The 11,789-nt window shown below is 49.8% G+C and overlaps 6 protein-coding genes across 7 annotated transcripts; 2 read left to right on the top strand and 4 right to left on the bottom strand.

Moving 5' to 3' along the window:
- Positions 1 to 12: 12 nt before the first annotated feature.
- PV09_00633 lies at positions 13 to 1,716 on the bottom strand. Of its 2 annotated transcripts, XM_016353399.1 has the most exons (3): positions 1,602 to 1,716; positions 1,093 to 1,557; positions 13 to 1,030 (listed from the first exon to the last, which is right to left on the bottom strand). In XM_016353399.1, exons 2-3 carry the CDS (start codon positions 1,174 to 1,176, stop codon positions 698 to 700), a joined length of 417 nt encoding a protein of 138 aa, XP_016218552.1. In that variant the 5' UTR covers positions 1,177 to 1,557; positions 1,602 to 1,716; the 3' UTR covers positions 13 to 697. The 2 variants fall into 2 exon arrangements, with proteins under 2 accessions (XP_016218552.1, XP_016218551.1); XM_016353398.1 differs by having other exon boundaries at positions 1,093 to 1,716.
- A 145-nt stretch (positions 1,717 to 1,861) lies between these two features.
- PV09_00632 (uncharacterized protein) lies at positions 1,862 to 3,127 on the top strand. Its single transcript, XM_016353397.1, has one exon. The coding sequence runs from the start codon at positions 2,020 to 2,022 to the stop codon at positions 2,995 to 2,997; it is 978 nt and encodes a 325-aa protein (XP_016218550.1). The 5' UTR covers positions 1,862 to 2,019; the 3' UTR covers positions 2,998 to 3,127.
- A 2-nt stretch (positions 3,128 to 3,129) lies between these two features.
- On the bottom strand, positions 3,130 to 5,211 carry PV09_00631 (uncharacterized protein). The gene is made up of 4 exons (XM_016353396.1): positions 4,577 to 5,211; positions 3,894 to 4,406; positions 3,484 to 3,833; positions 3,130 to 3,411 (listed from the first exon to the last, which is right to left on the bottom strand). The coding sequence occupies exons 1-4, from the start codon at positions 4,820 to 4,822 to the stop codon at positions 3,249 to 3,251; spliced, it is 1,272 nt and encodes a 423-aa protein (XP_016218549.1). The 5' UTR covers positions 4,823 to 5,211; the 3' UTR covers positions 3,130 to 3,248.
- Positions 5,212 to 5,513: 302 nt separating this feature from the next.
- On the top strand, positions 5,514 to 7,631 carry PV09_00630 (uncharacterized protein). Its single transcript, XM_016353395.1, has 3 exons — positions 5,514 to 6,299; positions 6,360 to 6,564; positions 6,617 to 7,631. The coding sequence occupies exons 1-3, from the start codon at positions 5,825 to 5,827 to the stop codon at positions 7,086 to 7,088; spliced, it is 1,152 nt and encodes a 383-aa protein (XP_016218548.1). The 5' UTR covers positions 5,514 to 5,824; the 3' UTR covers positions 7,089 to 7,631.
- PV09_00629 (uncharacterized protein) lies at positions 7,527 to 8,966 on the bottom strand. The gene is made up of 3 exons (XM_016353394.1): positions 8,723 to 8,966; positions 8,188 to 8,637; positions 7,527 to 8,129 (listed from the first exon to the last, which is right to left on the bottom strand). Exons 1-3 carry the CDS (start codon positions 8,871 to 8,873, stop codon positions 7,642 to 7,644), a joined length of 1,089 nt encoding a protein of 362 aa, XP_016218547.1. The 5' UTR covers positions 8,874 to 8,966; the 3' UTR covers positions 7,527 to 7,641.
- A 1,012-nt stretch (positions 8,967 to 9,978) lies between these two features.
- Positions 9,979 to 11,681, bottom strand: PV09_00628 (uncharacterized protein). Its single transcript, XM_016353393.1, has one exon. The coding sequence runs from the start codon at positions 11,354 to 11,356 to the stop codon at positions 10,169 to 10,171; it is 1,188 nt and encodes a 395-aa protein (XP_016218546.1). The 5' UTR covers positions 11,357 to 11,681; the 3' UTR covers positions 9,979 to 10,168.
- Positions 11,682 to 11,789: the final 108 nt, after the last annotated feature.

Raw genomic sequence — 11,789 nt, 5'->3', positions numbered from 1 at the left:
TCTTAGGTGTCTCTCATCTATTCTTGCATCACTGTAGTAATTTTTAAGGCGTGAACATACATTATGTAAGCTTTTTGAGCCATTCTATTCTGGCCTTTGCAAAGCCTCTTAATGATTTTCTATAGGCTGTGTAAAAACTATTCCCATAAACCATACATGCTCTTCTGATAATGCCTATTACGGACTTAATCATAATTTCATTGTTCGCTGAAATTCTCGTACGTCGAACATGTTGGGATATCACGGTGAAACCCATCGGGGATTGGTGAGGTACAGCTCTCTCGACCGGAATCACTCATTCGCATCGTTTTTGGGTTGAAAAAGGACTTTCAACATAACCACGTGGCAGAACATGGGAGCTTTGAATTCAATATAATTCCGTTGTAGTCCAGGGGAGGTCATTTGTGGCTGCAAGTCGTATCGGATACGAAGCTCTTTTCCGCCCCCACACTTGTCTTCCTGATGGAACAGCAAATGCGTAAGCTTGCCGTTCAGAAAACGAAGGACACGTTCGTGTGCTCTTCAGCTACTACACCGCATGTTGATAGGTATCCGTGAGATTATTTTCGAAGAATACAGCAAGATATTGTAGATGAGTTGCGTTGTAATCGAGCTTTTTGGGCCTTGATGCAAAAGCACGGCTTCGTCCCGAAACAGGTCGTGCAGTTCTCTGCATCTGAGTGTACGAGCGCCATCGTTAACCGAAGTGAGCATCTTGTTGCCGCAGCTCTGGCGGCCCGCACCACATGGACTTGCACCGACGACCCAGCCGTCTCATACTTGAGTCGCGTACACGATCGCGATTGTCGTCCCGATAAGTATGGCTGGAATGGCGAGAATGAGTAGAAGGCAAAGGAAAGCACAGAAACATCCGCCCCGAGTGTCCGGAAGGGTCTTTATTGCATTTGTTCGACTCGGATGGTCTTTGGCTCGAACTGCGGCCGCTTCGATGTCGATAACTCGTGTGTGGCCAACTCTGCCTTGATTCGAGGTGTTTGCAGTGTTCAGCGCCGGATGAGAAGCTGGAGGTCTAATTTCTTCGTTGTTATTCGAAGTGCTCTCAAACTGATCCAAATCTTCAATATAGCTTACGGTACTCGTCCCAACGAGATACGGTGGAGGCGCTATGTCGTAGGTAGGCCATCCGTCACCGCTGGTATTGGAGTACGTCGCCATGAGTAGCGATATAGTCCAATTCCAATCTCGGTTCCAATCAATATACTTTTATCAACACCTCTGAAGACAGGAAAAAGGCGGCTTCAGCCGAGGGAAAATGGGCAAGTATTGCAGGCATGATGTATCGGAGTTCAGAGGCGAGTAGGGCAACTTTTGTACCTCTCTCACAAAGTCCGGCCAACACGATCGCGTGCGCGCCATTGAGCTAGACAAGCTACTCATCCCGCTCGAAGACTGGTCCAGCCGAACGCCGTCCTATCTACACCATTTGGCTTTGTCTTTCCGGAAACTGCTAAGCGCAACCAAAGGCAGTAATCATCTCACCTAAGGAGGGCGCGAGAGTAGCAAATAGGCGAGCGCCACCCCACGAAAAGCTGAGGTCTGGAAGCGAATTAGATTATTCGAAAACAAGACGTGCTTCATACCCGCATGTTCTAGGCTGTCAAACGCCTCTTCAAAGCGTCACCTCCAAATGCCTCGCACATGAATGTAGAGACGAGAAACACATATGCTCCGAAATGAATGCAGAACGCGACAAAGCTGATCTAGATAATGCACGTGGTCGTTTAAGGAATTTTCCCACTGTCTGATTTCTGAGCACTCCCGATTTCGGATGTTGCTCGTCGAAGGGCGTCTGATTCAGACAAGATAGTAAAGACGGAGATGAGATTCGTGGCACTGTGTGATGCAACCAGATAAATGCTTAGGCAGACCTTGACGGGGCGTTAATAGGCTAAGGTTTGGCCTCTAGGGATTGATCATTGCGGCGAAGAGATTTTATTTGTTCTTCTTGACGTTCACGCAGAATCTTTCACAGTCCTAGACGGATAAGCACAGGCCCAAATGATCAAGATCTTAGTCTTTGGTACAGGAGGTGTGGGATGCGCCTATGCATATATATGCAGCAAAGCAGGGACGGATGTTACCGTCGTTTGTCGAAGCAATTATGACGCAGTCAAGGAGAATGGCATCACTGTCGAGTCACAGATCTATGGAACGGTATCATGTCGGCCTCGCACAGTGCGGACGGTTGCTGAAGCCGCCTGTCATGGTGTGTTCGACTTCATATTGGTATGCAGCAAAGCCTTCCCTGGCGCAGCACATCTCATTCAAGATGCCGTCAGCCCACAGACGGCCATTGTGCTTGCACAAAACGGTATTTCAATCGAAGACGAGTACGCGGCAATCTACCCAAAGAACACGATCATCTCAGGCGCCGTCTATTTTCCTGTCACCCAGATCAAGCCCGGGTATTGCGTGCATGGACCTCTCGACATGTTCGAAATAGGCACCTTTCCGGCAAATGCGGGAGCCGAAGCGAAAGCGAAGGCGCAGCAGCTATCTGACATTTTCAAAGCTGGAGGCTCATCTGCGCCGTTGTACGACGACGTCCAGAAGAGGAGGTGGGTAAAACTCGCCGTCAACGTTGCTTGGAACCCAACAACCGCATTAAGTCTTTGCGATGATGCCAATTTCCTGCGCTCGTCGCCCGAAGCGGATAGCATGATTGTGAAGATCTTCAAAGAAGTTGGTGCCGTAGCAAAAGCAGCTGGCCATGGTGATCTTTTAACGGACGAAGAAATTGAATGGCAGATGAAGCGCTCGCGACATAGAGAGACTTCGGGCGGAAAGGAACCCTCGATGCTGGTCGACGTTAAGAACAACAGGCCAATCGAAGTGGAGGCTATTTTAGGAAACACTGTCAGAATCGCGAGAAAACATGGCGTTGATGCAAGATATCTAGAGTTGCTGTATGTGCTGGCAAAGGCAAGAAATTTCCAAATTGATCCAAAAGGCCAATGGATACCGCTTGCAATGTAGTACATACTTGTGGTTGAGTCGTCCTGAGTCTGCCAGATCCGCAGAATATAAGTTCACAAAGTGTGCTCTGTCTCTGCTACATAGATGTATGGAATGAGGTGGCTTCTACCCCAAAAAAAAAAAAAAAAAAAAGCTGGCAGTCTTCACCAGACGTTTACTTGTCCCTCTAAAGATACCGGGCTTCTTTGCCCTGCTCACGCGGGGTATAAACGCAGATAACACAGTGCGCGCGATATTGTCATCGATCCATTTCAGCCTTCCCAGACAGCCTCCATGATGGACATGCGGCTGCCTTCCGGTGTTTTCGCCCCAAGGAACTTGAATCGAGGATCAGCTTGCGCGAAAAGATGAATCCAGTCAGGGACATCACGTTCTTTTGCATTGAGTAGTGAAAGCATCGTTAAATCCATAGACCTTTTGAGAAGTCAACCATTGCATCTTGTCAATTTTCAAATGCAACGTGCAGAGCAAAATTCAGAGACTGACCTTGTAATCTTCTCATCCCACATATCGAGCTCACCGACGGGCTTGAGGCAATTGTCGCTGATGACAATGCGAGCACCAGGTTTGAGCGCTGGAATCAATGCCTTCAGCATCTTGACGCCATACTTGTCACTCTGGTTGTGACAGATCCAGCGGAAGAAGAAGACGTCCGCACCCTTTTGAGTTTGCTCGGTGTAAAAATCATGTGCTTCGAACTTGATGCGGTCTGCGAACTCAGGCGGTATCTTCTCAGGCCCATTGGCGACCACTTTTGGAAGATCTTGCACCACAAATTTCAGCTTGGGATATTTCTTGGCTAGGGCAACGCAAATGAATCCAAAGGAGCCACCAACCTAGGTGACGTAGTTAGCAACCAGATACCTGCAAATTGACGCGTGGGGCACACAACGTACGTCCACAACAGTTGCTTCTCCCAATCCCTCCCAATCGTAATTATCAACAAGGTATTGTGGCTCGTACCCTTCCCCGCCAGTAAGTGATACCATGGCACCTCCGAAACGCTTCGCTCGCACAGGATCAGCACCCATCACGGCAAACATTGGCTTGCCTGGGCACCAGTACTCGGCGTAGCCAGCTTCATTGGCTTCTTGCGAATTCGGGAACTTGCGCAGGGCCTCCACAGTCTTTGCAGAAGCCTGGTAGAACTCAGACGAGCAGACCCCTACCCAATCCACCATGGAGGGATCATCGCGTAACACACGTGACGCAGCTGTGTGGGCCACATAACCAGGACGGGGCTCGGTGAAGATGCGGTTCGTCATCGCATGGCGAATGAGTCGCTTTGCGTTGGTTTCATCGAGGCCAGTAGCCACGGCAATGTCAGCGTACGACACATCGCCATCGGTCGGCACGGCCTGGGCAATTTTAAACTCGTAAAGCGCCTGGAGACTGAGATTGTCGTTGTACTAGATCGAGCGCGGGCGTTGTCAGTCGCTAGGGAAACGTGGTGGGTGGAAGAAGAAAACAAGTTTGCTGGGGTGGCTTCGCATGAGACAAAAGCTGGCGAGTGGGTCGAACAATGTGTACATTCAATTCATTCATTCAATCCGAGTATACGACGGTGAGATGCACTTACGCTCCAGGCAAGCCATCGTACCGTTTCCCGGGGCCCGACCATGAGGTCACGAAGCTCCTGAGTGGCATTGACAACGGCACGTCTTGCGGCCTGAATTTCGACGTTGGAGCTAGGGACAGGGAAGTCTGTGGGAGCATTGACGTCAAAGGACAGACCTTGGATGCCCTCGGCGTGGAAGAAGTCATTGATCTTTTTTGTGTTGGCGGATATGATCTCCGTTAGTTCCATGAGCCGTGAAGACGCCATCTTGGTCGCCGCCCTCGCTTCCGCCGCTCTGGATCTGCAGGTTGCGTGTCACTTGCGTCTTGTTCCCCGGTGCACAGTGAACTCGATGGTCAGATGAGGGTGAAAACACGGTGGGAAAGACAAGGAAGAAATTGGCTAGTGGGGTCCCGAGTACTTGGGAATGATAAAAACGCGGCGCTTTATATGCGTGTTCCTGATGTCGAGCCAGTGAAGGCACGCGTGTAGAGGGGACGGTGATCTACTATCTTCCGGCCATGCACTTGGCTGCGCACGAAAGCAAATCTGGCTAGCATCGTTTTGCGTGTGAGCAGCTTTCTCCAAGCGAGCTCTTGGAACTCCGATCGACAGACTTATTCCGGAGCGTGGATGTACGCGCTCGTGGAGAAGGCGGGCGGCCGCAACAGAGACAGAGTTCTGTCCTGTCCTTGCTTCGTGTGCCGAAGAGCGCTGGAAGGCTCAGGCTCAGGCACAGGCACGGGAGCTGACGCGCAGAGGCTCACGCTGGCGCAGCCGTGGATCTTCAGCGCTGTCGCTCTTCGCACAAAAGGGGCCTAATGAGCTTATCGATTCTTAGTGAATTTTTTTTTCCTGCAGACGAGCCAAGCGCGGGCGAATTTCCCTGCGAAGCTTCCCCACGCATCTGCAAAGACTAAAATGCGTCGAGCCACCGCGAAAACGGTGGGTCATGCCACAGCACCGAGACCTACTTGTAGCTCACCACTCGTCTTCACGAGCTGTGGGCAGAGATCATCTGGCTTGCGTTCCAAGGCTTGCTGAGAAAGCTGGTCCTCTTTCTGAGTGCATACAGCGTGCGCTGCGCTTTTGATGTACGCTGAGGCTTTAGACACCAACGCCACCAGATAGAGAGCTTTCCAGAGCTCCCGTGGCAGCTCCTCATCCGTACCGGGGCCTTGCTGACACGGGACGGTCCGACATTGCAACGATCGCGGCGCGCATCAGCCTGCAGTGCGCCTGCATTGTGGTCTTGCACGCCTCGGCACCATGGAGAGGCACGATGCGTCGTCAGTTCACGACTCTCTGACGGATGCGCATCACTCGTCCAGTAAAGCGGAAGACTCTACTCTTCAGCCACCCAGCGCTGGACCTGCTGCTGCGACTGCGCAACCACCAATTACCGCCACTGAATCTGCAGACGCCCTCCAGCAGGCCGAACACGGCGTGGAGGTGTCGAGGGACGATGAAGACGACGGATACGAAACCACGTCGGAGAGCACGGCCTCGGCGTCTCTAGCCTCGAGCGCAAGAGAGTTCATATATGAACATGGAAGACGCTATCATAGCTTCCGGAAAGGCGCATATCTGTTCCCTAACGACGATCGAGAGCAGGACAGAGAAGATTTGAAGCATGCAATGTATCTGAAGCTGTTCAACAAGACGCTGCACTTTGCGCCTATCAACACGGAGGGCGCTAATGTGATCGACCTGGGCACGGGAACGGGCATCTGGGCTATTGACTGTAAGGAAAAAGGATACGACGACGTTGCACCGAGACAAAGCAACTGACGTTGAAGCGTAGTTGCCGACCAATACGAGAGTGCTTCCGTAATAGGAATCGACTTGAGCCCAATTCAAACGACCTGGGTGCCACCGAACCTGAAATTCATGGTCGACGACGCGGAAAGTGAGTGGCTGTATCCCAACGACTACTTCGACTACGTACACACAAGACACACGATTCAAGCATTCCATAATTGGCCGCTTCTGTTCCAGCGCGCCTACGCGTATGTAGTTTTGGCACCGTTTGTCTATCAAACATGCTAATGCAGCACAAAGACATATTAAGCCTGGAGGCTGGATGGAATGTCAAGAACTCGATCACTTCCCGCGTTGCGAAGACGGCACAATGGCCAATGACGACTGGATGGTGAAGTACTGGAACACTGTCGCCGACGGCCTGGTTCCCTTCGGCGTTTGTTTCCGCGATGCACCGAAGCTGAAAGGCATGATGGAAGCTGCGGGCTTTGTAAACGTCACGGAGCGCGTCTTCTTTACGCCCATCGGGCCTTGGCCAAAAAACAGAGCTCTTAAAGAAGTTGGCCTTTACTGGAGAGCCGTCCTGATGGAAGGCCTGGAGGCGATTGCGCTGGCACCTCTCGTCAAAGGTTTAGGCTGGGAGAAAGTCGAGGTTGATGTGCTCTGCGCAAAAACACGAACGGCTTATCTAGACAGAAGCACGCATGCCTACATGCCTTTCTACATCATCTATGGTCAGAAGCCTTATGGACCACCGTCGGCTGCTTCTTGAATCTGTCTTTCAACGTGCAGTTACAAAACACATAAAGGCGGCGCAAAATGTCCATTTCACCAAGTAAAAAAAATATATATATACCCTATGCTAGACGGCTGGGCACTTCGAGCAAGGAAGGAAAGTATCAAAAACGGGCGTTCTACGTCTTGAATAATACGGAAATGACATTACTTGAATGTTTCACGAAAGGAGATTTTGAAGTCGATATGTTTGAACTGGCAGCGGACTTGGCTAATTAAAAATGCCTCCTTTGTCCTCATTTCGAGAGATACTATCTCGGCGTAGATATATAATTCTGTAACATGTCTTTCTACGGTTTCACCATCGACCTTTGCATTATCTCTATCCTAACGGTTTGTATGTTGACGTGGTGCACATGAAACCCCAAAGCACTCGCGTCGGTGGATGAACAAGCAAAATTTGCGTAACATAACATCTCGTAGGCAGGTTGCACATAGTTTATGATTCTTAATCTACTTTGAACATGGCAGCACATATCGAATTGCATCTAAGGTAAAGCAAACGAGTCCTGTGATCATGTACGACGAGATCACGCCTTTTCAGAGACTGCATCGAGCGTAATCACAACTTTGCCGAAATGGCTACCGCTCTCAAGATACTGCAACGCCTCCTTGGACCGAGAAAACGGGTACACCGAATCCACAACCGGCACGATCTTCTTCTCCTCATACAGCTTCAGCATCTCCTCGAACCTGTCCTTGGGACCGTTTAAGATTCCCTTGATGGTAACGTTTCGCTTCAAGGCAAGCACGTTGACGTTCATGCGGCTGCCCTTTGGCTCCTCTTTGCCACCCAGATATCCTATGGCGGCAATCATGCCGCCAAACGCGACGCATTCAAAGGATTTGGGCAGCGTTAGCGCGCCGCCAGCTTCGAGGATGATGGACGCGCCCTTGCCATCGGTGATGCGGAGCACTTCTTTATCCCAATCCGGGGTCGTCTTGTAGTTGATCAAATGGTCAGCTCCCAGCTCTTTAGCTCTCTGAAGCTTGGCGTCTGAGCTAGAAGTCACGATTGCTGGCAATTTTCTTAAAGTCAACCACGCTCCTGATCAAGGGAAGTCGCAATGGCTTACCTGTCATCCCACAGGCTTTGGCGATCTGCAGCCCAGCTATTGAAACGCCTCCTGTTCCTTGGCATACTACGGTTATGTCCTTGCCAGAAAGATGCTGACCCATCGGCTGCATCCAGTTGATGCTCATCCACGCCGTCACAGCCGCAATGGGCAAGTTACAAGCTTGCTCGTCTGTCAGATACTCAGGGCATTTCACGAGGCCGTAGCTCGGAAAGACTTTGTACTGGGTGAGGACGCCAGGTGTGGGAAGGCCCAGTCCAGAAGCCATGTCCTTCTCCAGAACTTGGCCAGTTTGATGGGTTTGATTGAAGATCGAGAGCACACGGTCGCCTTCCTTGAAACCTGTCGAGTTGGGGCCGAGCTGTACTACGGTGCCACACATATCTGAGCATGGTACAAGCTTTTTGCCCTGCGACACGGACTTGTGGTGGCCGTAAAGGCCGTTGCAAACTGCTCGCCTCGGTTAGAAATTTGTCGTCTAATGCTGGACGAGGAAAACTGGAAAAATATATATATATTAAAAAAAAAGAATCACCTTCGGTATCTCGATAATTCAAGGAAACGGTGTGAACTTTGACCAAAACCTCGCCATCACCGGGCTTTGGCATTGGTGATGTTTCCTTTCTAAGGTTTTGGATGCCATCTTGCTCAGTCACCCACTGTTCTATTTCTTTCGGGACGTTCATTTTGATAGCCAGTCACGCACGTTCACGACCTTCCTGTGGTATTTGTGATGCGTAGTACATTTGAAAGTCGTCCCCGACCATTCGGATCGGTGCATGGACGTCATTTCATTATGACAAAGAGTAGTCTGTCGGCTGTATGTAACCGGTTTTATCGGATCCATATTAAATCATGTGACATTGTCGAATTCGGAATTTCTCCATAGAAAATTCGAGCCCACGCCGAGATCATGCCGGACTTTTATGACAAGCAGCACTTTCGAAGTCTGCCTCAAGTCTCCAGCCTTCCCGGAGCTCTCTGAGAGCTAAGTTGCGGCACGTCTTTGTTGCTTGTGTCTTAAGACTTTAGTTCTAAATCAGTCGTAGATTTCCATCCAGGGGCGCTTTGTTTGCCCACTACCATCTCCCAAATGTGATCCGCGTTTCGACATTGATGTGTCGTTCCAAAGCCATTCGCTACCTTTGTCCCGTCTTTATTGTCTTCGTTAGCGTACTCGAATGTGTCGTCCGCGGCGCAAAGAATGCTCTGCAACAAGTAATCGAAGCACTCTGCCCAGCGGTCTTGATATGTAGGCGACACACTTCTCTTTCGCACCCCGAATTCGTCCGAATGCAAGTGTTTGAGTGTTGACTTCCGACCTTCTCTGTTGAGTTCGCCACTACTTTGGCTCTCTTTCGAATCGGCGTTCATCAGATCTTGAATGGCTCCTCTGATCAGCTGCAGACACTGTAGCTGATGGAACATCGAAATGCCAACGATTTCATCTCCAAGCACATTATTAGATGGTGTAGCCAGAAGCCCACCATTGGGAGGTATGAGTGAAGCCCACATTGGATCGCCTTTCGTTGAGAAGTCGTGAAATTCTAGCTGCTTTTTGAAAGTTACAGAGTGCGTCTGTGTGCTTGAAAGAAGTTGTGACGAAGAGCTTGAGTCTCTGTAATGCTGATACCAAATCAACATGGATATTCCTATGATTGAAATGGTCGCTCCAATGACCAGGCAAACTTTCGGGGTTTTGCAATACATTATCTTTGAGATATGAAGGAATTCACAAAAGCAGCGCGAAATAAGGAAACAATTGTATTGAAGAGATTTGGGTATAATTTCTGTTCTTTCAAGCTTATATAATTGCTAAGGTAACGTTCAAATGAGGGTCTTGCGGTACATGTAGTGTTTCGAATGGGGAGGGCTAAACACTGATCTTCGCAAGACGAAACTTTGCGTGGATCAGACGTTAAGTCAATGCTTTACCAATATCATGTTGGCAGAAATGGATTCGTGTGGTCTCTGTTAAAAACTAGAAGACAATGCGGTCGAATAAAAACCCAGCCTGTAGAGGATCTTCCTGCTCAACGACGAATTCGTGGCGACCTGTATAGTAGGCAAAGCCAGCAATACAGACATTTAGCGCTTCGATGTGCTGCCCATCAGAGCCTCTCATTGCAGTGACGGATTCGATTGTTGAAGTAAACCCACCCTTCCCCATGAACTTGGAGACTATGGAATGATATGTCCACGACTGGCCAATTCTACGCTTGCCTTTTGCATATGCCACTGCAACTCGAGCTGCAACTCCACCTCCAGTTGGTGAACGATCGATCTGTTGGTCCCCAAAGAAGCAAAGACCAAGTTCTTCCTGATTAGCGTCGTCATCTTGATCGTTGCTATCGTCGACCACAATTACTGAGTACAGAAAACTTAAATCATCATGAATTGGATGTTTGATCAGTTCCCGCACCGCTGGGTCTGCTTGTATGGCCCTTTTCAATCTCTTTGTTGCAAAATCAAAAGCGGACAGTGAATCCGGACATTTCAGCCCAGCAGGAAAGCCAAGCTCAGAAGCTTTGATCAGCACGTAGAACGCTCCCCCGTACCCTATGTCAATTGTTACTTGACGGCTGTTGTTCAGCTCCGGCCATTCCAGACAGGGAGGAATTGAAACACGTTGGTCAAGTCCAGCAGCGAATGAAGGAACGCTGATGAAAGAAACGGGTCTGGTTACATCTGCTAGTCTACCACCTTGAATCGTAGGCACGGTGAGGATGACGAGACCGCAAGGAGCATGCAAACGAATCGTGACTGTGCGCGTTGACTCGTCATATGGCAATGTTTCCCTCATAGCGAAAACATCCAAATCATGACAATCGACTAAGAAACGGCCAAGCGCAATGCTCGCATGGCCACACATTGTACTATAACCTTCATTCGTCAAGAACAATACGCCGATATGAGCTTCGTTCGTAGCGGTTAGTTCTGTATGAGGGCGCAGCACCGCGCCATACATCTCCGGATGACCACGCGGTTCCAGAATGAGGGCTTGGCGTAAACGGTCATGTTTCTCTTTTGCTTCCGCTCTCTGCTCGAGCAGCGTACCTTGAAGGGCAGGATATCCTTTGAAGACGATCCTCGAGGCCTCTCCAGATGTATGCATGTCCACAGCTTGAATCGACCAAGCTTCGACTGGGAGATGAATCGGAAACGACATGTCTCCTAGTTTCGTCTGTTTAACATCGAATCAGTCCATGGCAAAGATGCAGAAAGCTGATTCTGCAAAAGCGACCGGATTTCGACCGTGGATATTAGTCTTCGCATATGCGACTAAATTTTGTTGACGTCGTTCGCTTTTCCAAGGCCCACAACCGACTTGCATACAGGAACGCAGAGGCAACTTCCCGGCTTCGCGCGTTCAGCTTGCCTTATGAGTTTATCTCCGACGGAAGCTTTGTTCCTGAAGAATGCATTTCACGTGCAAAATTGAGTTCGTAAGACGGATCTCGCTTAATTATGAGATGACATGCAGAGAGCCGACTGATCTGGTTGGTGTCGAATCGAACTCAAAGCTGACAGGGGACAATGCCCTAAAGCCGGTGCGTAGAATTGAGCACACCAAGCTGCTTGAGGACCGGCCGCCGTCTTGC

This window comes from Verruconis gallopava, assembly GCF_000836295.1.
Source record: "Verruconis gallopava strain CBS 43764 unplaced genomic scaffold supercont1.2, whole genome shotgun sequence".
In the NCBI taxonomy this organism is placed as follows: Eukaryota; Fungi; Ascomycota; class Dothideomycetes; order Venturiales; family Sympoventuriaceae; genus Verruconis; species Verruconis gallopava.
The sequence above is the reverse complement of the archived record's forward strand: the minus strand, read 5'-3'. Positions and strand labels throughout refer to the sequence as shown.

Coding starts and splice junctions, on each gene's coding strand:
- PV09_00633 (XM_016353398.1), bottom strand. CDS start 1,176: ATGGCGACGTACTCCAATACCAGCGGTGACGGATGGCCTACCTACGAC. Junction 1,031..1,092: donor ATCTCGTTGGGACGAGTACC/GTAAGCTATATT, acceptor CGAAGAAATTAG/ACCTCCAGCTTCTCATCCGG.
- PV09_00632 (XM_016353397.1), top strand. CDS start 2,020: ATGATCAAGATCTTAGTCTTTGGTACAGGAGGTGTGGGATGCGCCTAT.
- PV09_00631 (XM_016353396.1), bottom strand. CDS start 4,822: ATGGCGTCTTCACGGCTCATGGAACTAACGGAGATCATATCCGCCAAC. Junction 3,834..3,893: donor GAGAAGCAACTGTTGTGGAC/GTACGTTGTGTG, acceptor TACGTCACCTAG/GTTGGTGGCTCCTTTGGATT. Junction 3,412..3,483: donor TGGGATGAGAAGATTACAAG/GTCAGTCTCTGA, acceptor ACTTCTCAAAAG/GTCTATGGATTTAACGATGC.
- PV09_00630 (XM_016353395.1), top strand. CDS start 5,825: ATGGAGAGGCACGATGCGTCGTCAGTTCACGACTCTCTGACGGATGCG. Junction 6,300..6,359: donor GGGCATCTGGGCTATTGACT/GTAAGGAAAAAG, acceptor GTTGAAGCGTAG/TTGCCGACCAATACGAGAGT. Junction 6,565..6,616: donor CTGTTCCAGCGCGCCTACGC/GTATGTAGTTTT, acceptor TGCAGCACAAAG/ACATATTAAGCCTGGAGGCT.
- PV09_00629 (XM_016353394.1), bottom strand. CDS start 8,873: ATGAACGTCCCGAAAGAAATAGAACAGTGGGTGACTGAGCAAGATGGC. Junction 8,638..8,722: donor GAATTATCGAGATACCGAAG/GTGATTCTTTTT, acceptor CGAGGCGAGCAG/TTTGCAACGGCCTTTACGGC. Junction 8,130..8,187: donor CAAAGCCTGTGGGATGACAG/GTAAGCCATTGC, acceptor GAAAATTGCCAG/CAATCGTGACTTCTAGCTCA.
- PV09_00628 (XM_016353393.1), bottom strand. CDS start 11,356: ATGTCGTTTCCGATTCATCTCCCAGTCGAAGCTTGGTCGATTCAAGCT.